Source organism: Mesoplodon densirostris, chromosome 15, assembly GCF_025265405.1.
Source record: "Mesoplodon densirostris isolate mMesDen1 chromosome 15, mMesDen1 primary haplotype, whole genome shotgun sequence".
NCBI classification, from domain to species: domain Eukaryota; kingdom Metazoa; phylum Chordata; class Mammalia; order Artiodactyla; family Ziphiidae; genus Mesoplodon; species Mesoplodon densirostris.
Window position 1 is genome coordinate 8,382,600 of NC_082675.1, and position 17,458 is coordinate 8,400,057.

Below are 17,458 nucleotides of genomic sequence, written 5' to 3' on the forward strand. Positions count from 1 at the left end.
GGAGAGGAAGAGCAGGAGAGAAAAGAGAATCAGTCCATTTTGCTGCATATTTGGGACATGTGTTTCACAGAGTAGGGAAAGACTGAAATGAAAATTAAAACTATATCTATCTACCACCACTCTTGGCGATCAGAATGGTCTTTTAAAAATGAAATATAATCTTACCAGGCTCCTACTTAAAACCCTTCAATGGGTCTCCATTGGTCTTTCTTAAGATAATGACAAAACTCCTTGCCATGACCTTCAAGGCTCTATGCGTTCCAACCCCTGCCTGTCCAGTCTTACCTCATTCCTTACTTCCCCATACTATTTATGGAGCAGGCATACAGGTCTCCTTTAAATTCTGAAAACCTTCTATGCTTTTTGTCAGCCCCACGACCTTTGCACATGCTATTGTCTTGGCCTAGAATGCGCTTTCCTCCCCAACTCACATAGTTATCTAGAACTTATCCTTCAAATTTCAGCTGAAGAGCTCCTTCCTCAGGTAAGATTTCTCTGATTTCCCCAAATAGGTCAAGTTCCCCTATATAGGCTCTCAGAGCATCTTTTACCTTCTTCATCATGATACTCATCATAAGTTACAAGTTTATATTTGTTTTAATTATTTGATTAATGTCCATCTCCTCACATCTCCATGAGAGTGGCAACCTTATTTATCATTGATCTCTAGTAAGTGCCTAAAAGAAAACTCCTGTTTACCTATACTCTACTCGTAACACTCTGACACCAAATGTGCGTGGGGTTTTCCCACACCAACCAATTCTCCAACTCTCCAGACACCAACTGGGTGTCTTGCAATTCAATTATGACATTAATTACCTGGAGTTAGCATAGACTCCACAGGTAAAGGGTTCAGTCCTGCAAGATTGTCCTCCACTTCAGACACCAGTCATGTCCAGGGTTGTCACCTGTACTTCTGACCAACTGGTTATAAATTGGGGGTTCCTATAACCCCCTCTTCAGGTTCAGTAATTTGCTGTAGTGGCTCACAGAACTCAGGGAAACACTTACATTTACCCATTTATTATAAAGGATATGTTAAAAGATACAGATGAACAGCCAGATGAAGAGTTACATAGAATGAGGGCCAGAAGTGTCCTGAGTGCAGAAGCTTTTGTCCTTGTGGAGTTGGGGGTGTACCACCCTCCCCATATGTGGATGTATTCATCAATATGGAAGCTTTCTTAACCGCACAGTGTAGGAATTTTTATGGAGGCTTTATCACATAGTCAAAGTCGATTATTAACTCAATTTCCAACCCCTCCCCACTCTAGAGGATAAGGTGGTAGGACTGAAAGTTCTAAGCTTCTAATCATGGCTTGGTCTTTCTGGTGACCAGCCCCCTTCCTGAAGTTATCCAGGAGCCCACCAAGAGTGGCCTCATTAGAACACAAGACAGTTCTAAATTCCAGGGGACTTAGGAGCTCTGTGTTAGGAACTGGGGGCAAAGACTAAAAACATATCTTTGTATGTCAAAGTGCCTCTGCATATGTGTTGAATGTTTGTGTCAATGAATGAGCTAACTGATTTGGGGATCTTCTGAGAAAAGAAAGTAAAAGGAATACTTCAGTAAATGCGAATTACACGTTATTTTTTTTATTATCAAAACTGTTAAGACATCTACATTGCCAAGCTAGAATTAGGAAGTGTTTTAAAAATGGTTCCCTCTAAAGAGAGGAATGCAAGTCCATAACCAATGCTACATGAAATCAGGCAGTTTTACAAGAAAGCAGATCTCCAATACAGAGATGAAGCAGTGAATACTGTGCAATTACTATAACAGGAGAATGGATTTAAGTACAAAAAACAGATCCTACAAAATGTGACTTTCCTTGGGATGCCTTTGGCGATGACACTATTTTCTACCATAGACCAAAAATAAGAATATAAATATGATGCATGCTGTTGTAGGAAGTGTCAGACATTTTGCACATAGTTGATGTAACACATCATCCTCTCACCTTCTCACCCAGAGCATCTGGGAAAGGTGAAAACAACAGGTGGATCCAGTGATTATTTGTCATTCCAAATGCTGACTCCGTCTGGGGTCTCCACAAGGTGATAGAAACACACTAGGAGGCAGGCATCAAAAAATAACATATGAAGGCTCAGAGGCTATCAGAATGGAAATCTGTAGCAGTTACATAGAATTCTCAGAGTAAAAAATTTCATTTCTGAAGAAGTCATATATAATTCAGTTTTCAAAAATATCTCTGAAAGGTAGTAAAAGTGAGAGTTAAATCTGGCCCAGTTAACTTGATTCCTGAGTTTAAAGCCAGGTGAAATCCTGGGACCAAAAAAGAAGGTTTTTGTTCATATTATCTTACATTAAAACAGTAGAAAGCTGATGACTTTTAAAAAGTGTCAAAATGGTAAATCTTAGAATATGTATTAAAAACTCACAGATCCTTCATTAGTCACAGTTTTGAATAGTGTTCTCTATTTATTCTTTAAAATAGTTGTCATTTAGAAATAGTCTGTTCTAGTGCCAAAACCTTGAAACTGAAATCCTGCTGGAGGATCCTAAAACCTGCTATTCTTTTTTTTCTTTTTTCGGTACGCGGGCCTCTCAGTGTTGTGGCCTCTCCCGTTGCGGAGCACAGACTCCGGACGCGCAAGCTCAGCGGCCATGGCTCACGGGCCCAGCTGCTCCGCGGCATGTGGGATCTTCCCAGACCGGGGCACGAACCCGTGTCCCCTGCATCAGCAGGCGGACTCTCAACCACTGCGCCACCAGGGAAGCCCCTGCTATTCATTTTTATACTCTTAGCAGTTGACGTATAGAAATGGTAAAAGGGTTGAGTGTGAGTTGCTTTTTAAGTAGCATCCAGACTGCATCCATTGTAATTGGCTGCAAAGTACAGGATGTTAAAGGCATAAAGGTGGCTTATTCCAGTTTTTAACAGCAATACTTACTTCCAGTCATAGAAATGTGATGTGGATTGAAATGTATTGGGTAGCTCAGCAGTTAGATTTGATGGATTCCAGGGCTGGTCTGGTGAGTTACCTGATTGGCCTGCAGCTCTTCTAGAACTGCCAAATAGAAACCCAAGCCCCCGAGGGGCTCCAGGGAGTTTTTGGCTGAAAATCTGGACACACGTCTTAGACCCAGAGAAGATGTGGGCTGAGTCTACGTCCCATGAATCAGGCTTGCTCTCTGTCCCAGTTATCTGTCGCTATGTAACAGACAACACAAAACATAGTGGTTTAAAATAACAATTTTTGTTCTGTGGGTTCACTGGGTAGCTCTCACTTGGGTTGTCTGATGCAGTTGCAGTCATATGTTAGCAGGATCTGGAATCATCTGAAGGCTACTTCTCTCCCATGGGCTTGGACGGCTTGAATGCTGGGGGCATCTCTCCTCTTCACATGGCTGCTTGGGCTTCTTCACAGCAGGGTGGACTCAGGATAGACAGATTTTTACATGGGAGCTTGCTTCCTTCACAGCAAGCGTTTCAAGGGACCGGAAGTGGAAGCTGACAGCATCTTAAGACCAAGACCCTGAACCTGACACAGCATCACTTTATCATTGGATAAAGTGATCAGAGCTGCCAAGACACAAGGGGAGGAGATATAACCCCTCAGGTCCTATAGGACAAATGCCAAAAAATTTGTGCCAAAACTTTTAATCCTCCCCATTCTTTAACCAGGACCCAAGGGTTTGTTGATAGTTGGACGTTATCCTAGTCTCACCTCAAAATGAGCTGCTTCATATTCATGTAGCTCTTTATGCATTAATAAGAGTTTGTGTACACTGTCTCAATTTGCTCTCCTAATATCCCTGTGAAACAATAGATTGGACAATAAGGCAGCTGAGGTACAGAGGTTAAAGGCCTAGGATCACACAACTTCCTAGGGATAGAATGGAGATATAAATCTGAATCTCTTGACTCTCAGTCCATGCTGAGGGATTCTGGTTTATTCGCTGTTTGTTTACCCTGATCACTTTGCTCTCTGACACATACAGAGCTGGGGGAGGAGGAAAGCACATTTCCCTTTGGCTGAAAATCTGGACACACATCTTTGCAGGGGAAGCTCAAGGTGCAAGCAAAGGCAATGTTACATGACTGCTCAGCACATCAGTGAGGACTCTTGAAGCCACTGTACTGGCCTTCCGTCTTGGGAAACTCTCTCCGGATCCTCCAGCGGCAGCAGCTGGGCAGGATGGCAAAGTCAGCCAGGTCCTGGGAGCCAAAGCGCCACATAGTATAGCACCTGTAGGCGCAGTGCCGCAGCTGGCTGTTGGTAGAATCTGCATCCAGCATCAGCAAGGGCTCCTGGTAGTGCAGGAGGAACTGCAGGACATGTCTGGACAGGATAAGCTTCTTGAACGGCTCCGAGGTGGTGATACAGGCACCCAGCTTTTTCCGACAGCACAGCTCCTCCAAGCGTCTTTGTCTCTCAGGGAGTTGGGATGGGAGGCACTTTCCACACTGGCACCAGTTCGGGCAGTCACTGGGTCTAGGGGTTGCCCTTTCACTGAGCAGCTGGATAGCCTCTGGTTGTCCAGGAATGGGGGGTGGCTCGTGAAGAGACAGAGGCAGCCTGGACAGGTCTGTGAAGTCCATCGGGGGTCTCTGAAAAAGGCAAGTTTCCAAACCCATCAGCACTGACAACCCCTAGGGTTCTAGGTTCTTTAATTTTATTATTAACTTATAAAGTTACATTTAATATCACATGAATACTAGGAGCTATCATTTATTAAAGGTATATATCAGGACTGTGTTTTGTAAGCATTGCCTCATCTAAGGTTTCGGAGAACCTCGTGAGATATGTGTTCTGATCTCCATTTTACAGATTTGGAAAGTGAAATTCAGAAAAGCCAGGCCTCAATACATATATCTCTTTGGAGAGACCTTCTTGCCTTGACCACCTGATCTAGGTAGTTCCCCTCCTCCCAGGTCATTCTCTTATCACATAATGATGTTCTATGTTTGTTATGAGGAAATGATCTTATGAATTGATATGTTTACTTAATGATTCTTCTTCCATATGAAAGCAGGGGCCCTGTTTGCTTTGTTTACTGCCTGTATTCCCAATGCCTAGGACAGTGCCCACACATAGTAGACAGTAAATATTTGTTGACCTAGCTCTGCTTTCTCCTTTCTCACCGTGCTCTCTTTTCTGAAAAAATCCATTTGTTATCCTCCAGTGGAAGTTGCCCTAATTGCCATCATTTATGTCTATTCTTTGTGACATATACCTTCATTCACCAGACAAAGAAAGTCTGAGTTAAGTACATTAAAATTGAATGGTTCTTGTACATGAATGTTCACAGCAGCACTATTATAATAGCCAAAGGGTGAAAATAACCTAAGTGTCCATCAATGGATGAATGGATTAAAAAAATGTTATGTTCATACAATGGACTATTATTCAGCTATAAAAAGGAATGAAATGCTGACAAATGCTAAACATGGATGTTTAGCTAAACATGGATGGAACCTTGACATTATGCTAAATGAAAGAAACCAGGCATAAGAGGACAAATATGGTATTATTCAGTTTACATGAAATGTCCAGAATAGGTAAATCCATGTATACAGAAATCTACAGAAAGCAGATTAGTGGTTGCCAAGGGCTGGGGAGAAGTGAGTGAGTAGTGGCTGCTGAATGGATACAAGGTTTCCTTTTGGGGTGTGAAAAGGCTCTGGAGCTAGATAGTGGTGATGGTTGCACAGCATTGTGGATATACTAAATGTCACTGAACTGTACACTTTATTTTTTTTTCCTCTTTAAAAAAATTGTGTATTTATTTGGCTACGCCGGCTCCCAGCCGCAGCACGAGGGATCCTCGCCGCTGTGCACAGGATCCTCGCTGCAGCATGCAGGATCTTTAGTTGCGGCACGTGGGCTCTTCCAGTTGCAGCATGTGGGATACATCTCCCCGACCAGGGATCAAACCCGGGCCCCCCGCATTGGGAGCACGGAGTCCCAACCACTGGACCACCAGGGAAGTCCCTGAACTTCACACTTTAAAATGATTAAAATGGTAAATTTTAGGTTATGTGTATATTACCACACTCACCCCAACACACAGGAGTTCACTTTATACCCAGATCTGATAAAAACATTACAAGAGTGGAAAAATTTTGGCCAGACTCTCTCAAGAAGAGATGTAAAATTCTTAAATATTAGTGAATTGAATCCAGCAGTAAATACAAAGAATCATACATCACACTCCAACTGATGTTATTGCAGGTTCCTGCAAGGTTGGCTTAATATTTGAAAACCAATCAGTGTAATGCACCACATGACAGAAGAAAACTCATTGATTATTTGGAAAGAAGCAGAAAAAACACGTTATTTTAAAATTCAGTATCCATTCATGATAAAAATTCTTAGTAAACTAGGAGCAGAGGGGAATTTTCTTAATCTGATAGAGCGTTCTTTAAAAACCTACAGCAGGGACTTCCCTGGCGGTCCCGTGGTTAGAACGTGGTGGGCCGGGTTCAATCCCTGGTCTGGGAACTAGGATCCCGCAAGACGTGGGGCGAGGCCGGAAAGAAAAAAAAGACCTACAGCAAGTACTATAGTGAAATAAAAAACTTTCTTCCTGAGACAGGGAATGAGACAAAGATGCTTGGTCTTATCACTTCTATTCAGTATTGTACTGGACATCCTAACAGGTGTAATAAACTCCTGGAGCTGGAAGAAGCAAGAAAGGAACCTCCCCTAGAGCCTTCAAAGGGAGCACAGCCTTGCTGACACCTTGATTTCAGAATTCTGGCCTCCAGAACTGTGAGAGAATAAATTTCTGTTGTTCCAAGCTACCTAGTTTGTGGTCATTTATTATGGCAGCTGTAGAAAACTAATGCAGTTGGTGAAGATGTCCAGCAGCCAAAACTGCTGGGGGGAGTGTGAATTAGAACACCCACTTCAGAAAACTGTCAGGTAGTATCTACTAAAGCTGAACACACACCTGCCTTATGACTTAGCAGTTCCACTCTTAGGTGCCATACGTTTACTGCAGCAGCATCGTTGGCATGAACCCCAAAGTGGAAACTACCCAAATAGGTAGTTCATTCAACAATAGAATGGATAAATAAATTGAATGTTTATAAAACGGAAACTATACAACGAGAATGAACCATTGCTATACACAACATCATGGATGACTCTCACAAAAATAATATTGAGGGAAGGAAGCCAGATACTCAACAGAGTATGTAATGAATACATACTATAGGATTAAAATTTTTTAAAAAATAAAAAAATAAAATAAAATAATTTTTAAATAAAAAAATACTAGAAGAGGTAAAGCTAACCTTGAATACAGGATAATGACTACTTTTAAGGGAAGGTAGTAATTTGGAGGCATAAAAGGGACTTCTGCTAGTAATAGTCACTTTTTAAATCTGGGTGCTGGTTACATGTGTTACATGTGGTTTACTTTGTCATCAGTTGTGATTTATAAACATTTTTAGATATATTTATATTTAATAGTAGGTTTTGGGCTTCCCTGGTGGCACAGTGGTTAGGAATCCGCCTGCCAGTGCAGGGGACACGGGTTCGAGCCCTGGTCCGGGAGGATCCCACATGCCGTGGAGCAACTAAGCCCGTGTGCCACAACTACTGAGGCCCATGCGCCTAGAGCCCATGCTCCGCAGCAGGAGAAGCCACCACAATGAGAAGCCCACGCACCGCAACTAGAGAAAGCCAGCACGCAGCAACGAAGACCCAATGCAGCCAAAAACAAATAAATAAATAAAATAGTAATTTTTCTCTTAAAAAAGAAAAAAAGACTACAGGAATTTGCTGGCGGTCCAGTGGTTAGGACTCTGCGCTTCCACTGCAGGGGACACGGGTTCGATCCCTGATTGGGGAACTAAGATCCTGCATGCTGTGCAGCATGACCGAGATAAAAAAAAAGACGAAATAACTTACTGGCACTTCTTCACCTTCAACGTCTTGCAGACTTCTCCCAAGTAGCCTTTGGTTTACCATCCTAATGTGGGGTTCATCCACAAAGGACACATATTTTAATGTCTAGGAAATAAAGATTAAAAGGTTACCAATTTTAGTTCAGAATCACGAATTGCATATCTGAACATATCTAAAGGCAACTGTTATTCCTATTTCCAAATGACAACCTGTTACACAAGCTAACCAAAAACTCTTGCTAACGAAGAAAGAATGATTCCGAGTCTAAAGGTAAATCAGAAATTGATCCCCAAGCACCTTAATTTGTAGATTTAGAGTATCCACAGCTTACTGCCTCATATCTCTAGGTCCCCCGAGTGCTATATAAAATTCCTTTGTTGTGTTCCCTCAATTTCAGTTACTCTAGGTTGAATATCTCCAGAATGTTATACTATTGAATCTTAAATTATTTATATTTTCATTAACTTTCATCCCATCTTCGGCCATGAAATGGTGATTAATTTTAGTTGCAAAGATGAACTTTTACTTTAATTGCAAATACTTGTACAATGAACAATGAATTGTGCATTCAGCTGCTAAAAAAGGACAGCAGTGTTCTTGGATAAAAGAAAGAAACCCTCTGTTGTTTTTAGATACCAGAGATTTCCCTTTGATTGGAGGAAATCATGGAGTCAATGTAGTAAATTCCAAATTAATCAAATCAAAACCATACAGATGGGGCTTCCCTGGTGGCGCAGTGGTTGAGAGTCTGCCTGCCGATGCAGGGGACACGGGTTCGTGCCCCCATCCCGGAAGATCCCACATGCCGCGGAGCGGCTGGGCCCGTGAGCCATGGCCGCTGAGCCTGCGCGTCCGGAGCCTGTGCTCCGCAACGGGAGAGGCCACAACAGTGAGAGGCCTGCGTATCGCCAAAAAAAAAAAAAAAAAAAAAAAACCATACAGATGAACTAAAATTTGACCACTCCCCCATCCTAGTCTCCTTTCCAGAAGCAATCACTGTTATCACTTTTATGAGTGTCCAGTACCTTTTTTTATATGTATATTACCTCCCCACACACATTTATATGTGTGTGTGTATAATACATGTAGAAAATATACAGAATCTATCTATGTGTGTATATAAATGGACATATATAATATACCTGTAGAAAAAACATAGAATTAGTTTATATGTATTGTTGCTTTTTAACCTACCATATATATTGTTCCATAGTTTGCTTTTTGCCTGTCAACAAATGTCTTGAATATTTACTCATGCCAGGACCTATAACAGAGTGGTTATAAACATGGATCCTGAAACCAGCCTGCCTGAGTTGGAATTTCAGCTCTGCCACTTACTCACTGTATGACTTTGGGCAAATTATTTCACCTTCCTGTGCCTCAGTTGCCTCATCTATAGAAAGAGATAATAGTAGCACCTATCTAGAGTTCTGCTCATAATCATAATCCCAGAAACCTACCTGTAGGGTTGTGTGAAGATTCAGCGAGTTAATGTATACGTAGCACTGGAAATGCTATGTAAACGTTTGCTTTTATTATAATCTACCTCATTTTAAAAAACTGGTACCGGGCATTCCTTACTATGGATTTATCATAGTTTATTTCACCATTCACCTATTGGACATTTGGGCAGATCCTCCTCTTCACTGTCACAAACAGCACTGTGATGGTCATATTGTACATGTGTCCTACGTGGGTACCCAGGTGAGTGTTTCTCTAAGGCAGGTATAGAGAAGTGGAAATGCCAGGCTGTAAAGTATGTCCCATTTAAATGTTACTGGATTTACAAATTGTTCTCCAAAGTCATTATACTTTTTTTGCACAACCAATTTAATAAATCTGACAAAACTGACAAATCCTGGAGCATAAAAATTTGTTTTCCCTATATCTTGCTTCCCCACTTTTGTGTCTATTCTTCACTAAAACTAAAGGATTCATCTGAGAGATGGTGGATTGGGGTAGAGTCCAGAGAATTATCCACCATGGGATTGATTACACCTATGATTTTGGCCTTATTTTTGCATACTTCTCCGTGGTCCGATGGGCCACACAGGTGTTTTAACATCCCATAGACGCAGCAAGCCTTACCTGCGTTGGCTCCACAATGGATTCACACTTCTTCCTGTAGTAGTATTCATTGACTGCACAGGGTTCACAGCACTTGCAACAGGGATAAATACGGGTTCGACAGCATTTATTTGAGTAAGTGTTGATGAGAAAGTCAACGAACACAGTGGCCTGGGAAAAACCCAGACAAGCACCATGTCAGTGAAACTTCCTTTTGCCAAATCATTTTCATAAAATGTGAGAAAGAGAATCCCTTACCAAACCAAAGTAAGAGAGGTTTGAACCGATGTACACGATCAGCTGGATAATGTCAAATTTTCCTCCCTGGAAACAGAGTACAAAAGGTTACCCGGTTGAAATTCAGAGCAATGCTCTTTTGCTCTAACATGTAATTGTAAGTTCCAGCAGAGGAGGGAGTCTAGTGCCGTGAATTTGACAGATGCATCCAAAGTGTTCACGGCAACAAAGATTAAGGAGACTGAAAATATGAATCCCATTCCTCCTGCTTCTGCCTTTCAGGATGTGCTTGAAAATATGGATGTTTTAAACAAATAAGCACTGGAACTCACACATTGAGAGGAGAACCATTGAAAGTTTTTTTTTCCATTCAAGGTGAGGGTATCAAAAGAACTTTCCCTAGGGGGCCTCCCTGGTGGCGCAGTGGTTGAGAGTCCGCCTGCCGATGCAGGGGATACGGGTTCGTGCCCCGGTCTGGGAGGATCCCATATGCCGCGGAGCGGCTGGGCCCGTGAGCCATGGCCGCTGAGCCTGCGCGTCCGGAGCCTGTGCTCCGCAACGGGAGAGGCCACAACGGTGAGAGGCCCGCGTACAGCAAAAAAAAAAAAAAAAAAAAAAGAACTTTCCCTAAAAGTGATTTGACATTACTTTGGAAACAGGGAAGGAATGTCTGCACAAACTCTTCCCATAGATGTCCCTGTGGTTTTTATTCTCAGTGTCTTTGCGTCCTCTCACTATATCTCATCGATTCTTGTGGTGCTCATCACCATGTTACATAAATAATACGCTGTCAGACAAGGTATGTGGGCCTCTGTTGATTTTTGTGTACCCAGCATCCCCTCCTTCTGGAGACAGCATGCCCGTTTTTCTTTGGAGAACCGTCTGTGTCCATACTCAGTCCATGTCGTTTGCGGGGAAGGGGCTGGTTCAGGGCTGGTGTAAGACCAGCCATTGCAAGTGACCCTGGTCACAGTTCAGCAGTGAGCATCTGGCCCATATAGGGCCAGTCAAAGCCAGTGGCATCTGCTGAGACTTTTGCTGAGATGTTCTCTTTTCACTGCGGTTGCTAAATTGCTAAGGTTTAAGTAGCTGCTGACACCACTGCATAGAGATGACCCGCTGAGAATGACGCCAAAACAGAGGAGAACAAATGTAAGAGATGGAGGGAGGCAGCTTCCTGATGATGTTGTTAAGACATCTGGATTCATGATGCCTGAAGCCTGAAAATTGCCTCTGGATTTTTCAGTTATGTGAACTAAAAAAAAAAAAACAAAGACTTCTTTTTTCCTAAGCCCATTTGAATTGGATTCCTTACAAAGTATTTTGCAGAGGGATTTCTTTCTCTCTCTCTTTTAAGCATCAGAGTATATGGGAAATTGAGTATTAGGTTTTTTCCCCAAGCCCACCCTTGTACTCATTAGATGACTTGTCCATGAACAATGACATTTCTTCCCCCCCTCTGATCCCACATGCAAGATGCACAGTGCCAGCTAACGACGATGACCAAAACATTCACCCTTTGCGACACTACAGCAATAATTAAGACACAGTCATAGGAACGGAGATGCCAGTAGCTGAAAGCGAGAAGAGACTTACGGTGCCAAAGACCAGGATGTCAAAACGGATCCCAAAGGCTTTTATCAGGGTCCGCTTTTCGGTATTATTTTCCTTATAGTACTTGGCATATCTGTAGGAGGAAAAGGAAACATATTTATAAAGATCTATCTGGAAGTGCTGGTATTTTGTGAAAAGAAAAACCGAAACAGTAGCCAATCTAGTCTTCTTTGTCCATCTTCTAGCTCTGCTGTGGTTGGCAAAGGGAAGAACACAATCCAAACCCATGAAATTCTCTCTCTCTTCACCTGGAACCAAGGCACCACTTCCCCACGTCACCTTCTCTACTTCCAGCATCACAGGATGATGGAAAGTCTGTGTTTTAGTTTAAGATTAAAATGAACAATTTTTAACCAATACAGGGTTAACAACAAGAGAAATTTTAAAAAAGTAACTTCAGGCACTCTGATCATTCTCTAAGAGGGAACAGTTTAGCTTCTAGAACAAAGAGGGGGAGGGTGAATCTTAGATACTAATGAATGGATTGGGAACAGGTGCCCCTCAGCAATCTGCTCTAACTGTGTTTTCTTAAGATTCTGTATTTGTCTGTTTGGCATCCATTATCACCAGGGCCAAACTAGCCGACAATGTTGTTTACATGCCCCCTGCAATCCAGCTTTTGCGAGTATGTGAAAATCATGTTACAAACCCTCTGACCAATCCTGAGTCCATATCTCTAGCCACCTCCTGTATCTAACTTTCACACACCCAGGCAACATTTCCCCTGCCCTAACTTGCCCAGGGCCAGGTACCAGACAACCAGAGACCACCCCTGTAGCCCAGAGCCCACCAACATTACTCAAACTAGCCAATCCTAAGCTGTTTCCCCTGCCCTGCCTTGCCTTTCCCACAGAAAACACAGTAAAGGCTCTGGGCTGTGCTTTCCCCTTTCTCCTGCTAACCGCTGACCAAACCTGGTGCTTCCCCCTGTGGCCCTGTGTGCCCCACCTCTCGGGAAATTCTTCTTTCAAGGGCATTGACTTCTCTGTGTTATCACTCAGTCACCTTTACAGATTAAGACCTGGACACAAATCACAGTCACCCAAAATATGCAACCCAAATCAGTGCTACAGTCAGGGAAAGTGGCATGTTTTGTTTTCCATGAATAATTAGGAAGGCTTAAGCCACATGCCTCACAAAACTTTTAAATCTGACCCTCCCTCTTACCACTTTTGGTGGTTGTTTTTAGGTAAGGACATATATTTTCTTTGAGTTATTAATTCATAATCTATTTACAGGTGTGGGGAGAGAAGAAAACAGAAAACAGATGCTCTGCCAGAATATAGTATGGAACGTCTGAAATTCTTATTCTTTTTAAACTCACGATCTGACATTGAGATCAGTTAGATATTCTCAGGCGCTTCAGTGCCTGTTTCTGGCCAACAGCGTTTCAGTTTCTTTGCATCTGATTGTTCTCATTCCATGACAGTACTTTCTTCTGCTCTATTAATTGATTTGTTTTTTAAAATACAAAGCAAGCATGCATCACCACTCCATGCCCCAGGGTTGCATTATCTCTCTATGCAAGCTGTTTTGCTGGAAGGTTAACATTGTATAGTAAATACTTGAATTTCTGCTTTCAGGGTCTTGGTACAGTGGTTCTCAAACCGAGGGCAAGAATCACTTGGGAATTGTGTTCAAAAGGCAGATTCCTGGGCCTCACCCCCAAAGGGTGGTTTCAGAATGTGTGAGGTGTTTCTAGGAATCTATTTCCAGGAAAGGTACCAGGTGGTTCTGATGCAGGTGATCAGTGGGCCACACTCAGAACACCAGGCCCTGGGCAAGGATGTTTTTACACTCTGTAGTGGGTTGAATAATGGCCCCTCAAAAAGATAAGTCCAAGTGCCTAACCCCTGCACCTGTGAATGTGACCTTATATGGAAATAGGATCTTTGCAGATGTAAATGGATTAAGGATCTCAAGATGAGATCATCCTGGATTTAGGGTGGGTCTTAAATCCAACGGCTGTATCCTTATAAGAAAAAGGAAAGGGAGAGTTGAAACAGAAACACAGAGGAGAAGGTCATGTAAAGACGGAGGCAGATACTGGAGGGATGCAGCCACAAGTTAAGGACCACCTAGAGCCATCAGAAGCTAGAAGAGGCAAGGAAAGATCCTCCCTTAGAGACTTTAGAGGGAGTATGTCCCTGCTGACACCTTGGTTTTGGACTTCTGGCCTCCAGAACTGTGAGAGTTAAATTTCTGTTGTTTAAAGCCATCAAGTTTGTGGTAATTTGTTATAGCAGCCATAGGAAATGAATACACACACACCCATTCTGAGAAGCAGAGAAGCACATCAGGCATTTTATTCTGTGTGGGTCTTCCCTGCTTTACACATCTTGTAAATAAACTGAATAATTGAAGAAGGATCTTTTGCCATGGATCTTTTGGTAAAGGACAAAATTCTGCAACGTGATCAATTCCTTCAACTTCCTATGTTTTAGAAAGTTATATTTTCTCATAAACCTCATATAACCTCTAAATTCTTTCCCTTTTGTGTGGCTATTTGAAAATAACTTGTCCAGTTACCCGTCAGATCTTGACATTTTATTTTTGGCTAAAGATTTCTTCTGGTGCTTATTCCAGAGAACCAATGATCTAAAACTTTGTTCTAAAAGAATATTAACATGACAACCAGTTCTTCAGAAAGCTCAGATCTCTCCAGGAGCTAATGTTCTTAGGCTTAGCTCAGCGACTTGAAGAACATTTGTTAACATCTGATTGGTACATTGCCCTGCATGCGTCTGCTGATGGCTGAAAAAACAGCCTGTGAGGGCAGTCGGGGACCACTGATCCAGGCCTCTCTTTTTGCTAATGGCCACAAGCCTATTCAGTAGAGCAGCTGGGAATGATCAAAACATTACCTAAACTAGGAGCTGGTTTCAGGGCCCTGGATGAAATTCCACTGACCCGGAGAAGGCAAAATCCTCTTACATCTTGATCTCAGCCAGCCTTTAGCCAAGGGTCTCAAACTCAAATGCCTATAGGGGCCAGATAACAGAAATGAGTGATGCAGCCATGTAAGAGGCAATAAGGAGTGGTGAGGACCGTGGCAAACCAAGAGCCACATGCCCTTTCTAAAGGGAACCACTGATACTCAGCTCTAGCTGAGTGCTCCCTGTGGAATATGAAGCCAGTGTTGTCAAATGGTTTGATTGTGTTCAAATAGTTTAATTTTCAAAAAAAGTAGGAAGTCCACATTTTTATGTAGACTGTCTCAACTTTCAGAACATTGTGCAGCCCAAAAACAAAAACAAAATTTGAAGCCTGCTTCCCAGTTAATGATGCTGCTTTAAGTAAAATATAAATAGAGCCATTTGCTTAAGTGGACCCCTCCAGAACTCAATAAGAGTGCCAGCAGAAGGGTTAGGAAGCAGTGAATGTGTGTGTGTGTGTTTGCACGTGCACGTGTACTTTGGCCTGTACTTGCATGCTCAGAGTAAGTAGACACTTTATTTTATTCATTCTCCCAGGCAGCTAGCAACCTAGTTGTAGAAAGAAAATATAGTCAGATGAATCATCTAAGAAGAAAGTATGTTTGGGATGCTAGAAAATATAGTCTAGACCAGTGCTTCTCAAAATTTAATGTGCACATGAATCTCCTGGGAATCTTAAGATGCAGATTTTGACTCAGTAAATTGAGAATGGGGGCTGAGATGGTACATCATAACAGGCTCCCAGGTGAGGCCCATGTTGCTGGTTCCAGGATCACATTTGAGTATCGAGGGTCTAGATTAGTGATTCTCAAACTTAAGTTTGCATTAGAATAACCTGGAAGGCTTATGAAGACAATCCCCAGAGTGTCTGATTCAGTAGGTCTGGGGTAGAGCCTGAGAATTTACATTTCTAACAAAATACCACATGACACTGATATGGGGACCCACACTTTGAGAGCCACTGGTCCAGACCATTAGTACTAAAGGTATTCAGAGAAGCTAATATGTTTGCAAGTTGATTCCCTAACATGGACTCCTATGTGTACAGTTTCTCTTCTTAACTAGGAAAGCTCAGTCCTCAGGAAAGTGCATGATGCCTATGGGGGTCCTATCCTGTGCTTGGAGAGGCCTTTTCTGGTTGCATTTCCCCACACCCCCATCACACTATCTTGTTTGATTTTCTTTGAAGCATTTCTCATCATCTGAAATGGTTTTGTTGGATTTGTTTGTTCTATTGAGGTATAACTAACATATAATAATAAAATGCACAAGTCCTAAGGGTTCAATTCAATGAGTTTTGACAAATGAATACTCTTTGTAACCTACATCCCTCCCAACATCTAGAACATTCCATTACCCCAGAAAACTCTTGTGCTCCCTTCCAATCGGTTCCTACTTCTCCTTCCTACCCCCAAACCCCAGCCCAGCAGCCATTGCTCTATCTTTTTTTTTTTTTTTTTTTTTGCGGTATGCAGGCCTCTCACTGTTGTGGCCTCTCCCATTGCGGAGCACAGGCTCCAGACGTGCAGGCTCAGTGGCCATGGCTCACGGGCCCAGACTCTCCGCAGCATGTGAGATCTTCCCGGCCCGGGGCACGAACCCGTGTCCCCTGCATCGGCAGGCGGACTCTCAACCACTGTGCCACCAGGGAAGCCCCATTGTTCTAGCTTTTATCATCACAGATAAGTTTGCCTGTTCTTGTACTTCATATAAATGGCATCATAGAATGTACTCGTTCAGGTCTGGCTTCTTTCACTCAACGTAACGTCTGTGGGATTCATCTATGTTGATGTGTGTATCAGTAATTTCTTCCATTTTTATTTATGTTACGTAGTGTTTTATTGTATAAATATATCACAGTTTATCTCTCCATTCACCTGTTATTGCACATTTGGGTTCTTTCTGGGGTTTGCCTATTATGAGTAAGGATGCTGTGAACATTCATGTGCAAATCTTTTTGTGGAGATATGTTTCCTTTCTCTTGGGTAAATACCTAAGAGTGGGATTCCTGGTTTAGAGGATAGATGTATGTTTACCTTTATAAGAAACTTCCCAACAAGTCTCTAATGTGGTTGTACCATTTTACACCCCCACCAGGAAAGTAGGAGAATTCCAGTTGTTCCTCCTCCTTGCCAGCCTTTGGAATTTCCAGTGTTTTTAATTTTAGTCATTCTGGTGGGCATGTCATTATATTTCATTGTGGTTTAAATTTGCATTTCCCTGGTGACTAATGATGTTTTTTATTATATTTTTATTGGAGTTTTTTTATTATATTTTTGTCTTATATGTATAGTCATGTCCTATTAGGATATATGCTAAGCAGTAACTTGTCTATTTTGTTTACCAATGTATACCCATTGGGGCAACAAATATTTTTGTCTTCAATATATATTTAATGAATGAAGAATGCCAGTATCAACATCTTACCAGCTTCTTAAGCAAATTGTATAACCAAGGGATATACTCAGCAACTCTCTCTGTAAAGGAAACAGCAAAAGCCTGCTTTGTGTCTGGAACCAGAGCACAAAATGACCAGCCATAATAACCACAGTCACAGAACCCTGCCTGGCTCCCACAGGAAATGAAAGGTCATGGCGACCGTGTTATAAGCCTCAAACTGAGAGGTCAAACTACTGCTGGCCCAGTGTTGTAGGGACAGGCTGAAAAAATTATCCAGATGTAGGAGGTAACATGGAAACTAAGTTAGGGGCACAAGATCA

General features: G+C 42.2%; 1 protein-coding gene across 2 annotated transcripts in view; it reads right to left on the minus strand.

Moving 5' to 3' along the window:
• Positions 1-1,635: 1,635 nt before the first annotated feature.
• Positions 1,636-17,458, minus strand: part of P2RX7 (purinergic receptor P2X 7) — a 56,035-nt gene continuing 40,212 nt past the window's right edge. For both annotated transcript variants that reach the window (XM_060118071.1, XM_060118070.1), the window contains exons 9-13: positions 11,785-11,875; positions 10,210-10,275; positions 9,973-10,122; positions 7,888-7,989; positions 1,636-4,577 (exon numbers count right to left, since the gene is read on the minus strand). In XM_060118071.1, the coding sequence (XP_059974054.1) occupies positions 4,080-4,577; positions 7,888-7,989; positions 9,973-10,122; positions 10,210-10,275; positions 11,785-11,875 (907 nt within the window). In that variant the 3' untranslated portion in view covers positions 1,636-4,079. The remainder of the gene's footprint in view (positions 4,578-7,887; positions 7,990-9,972; positions 10,123-10,209; positions 10,276-11,784; positions 11,876-17,458) is intronic.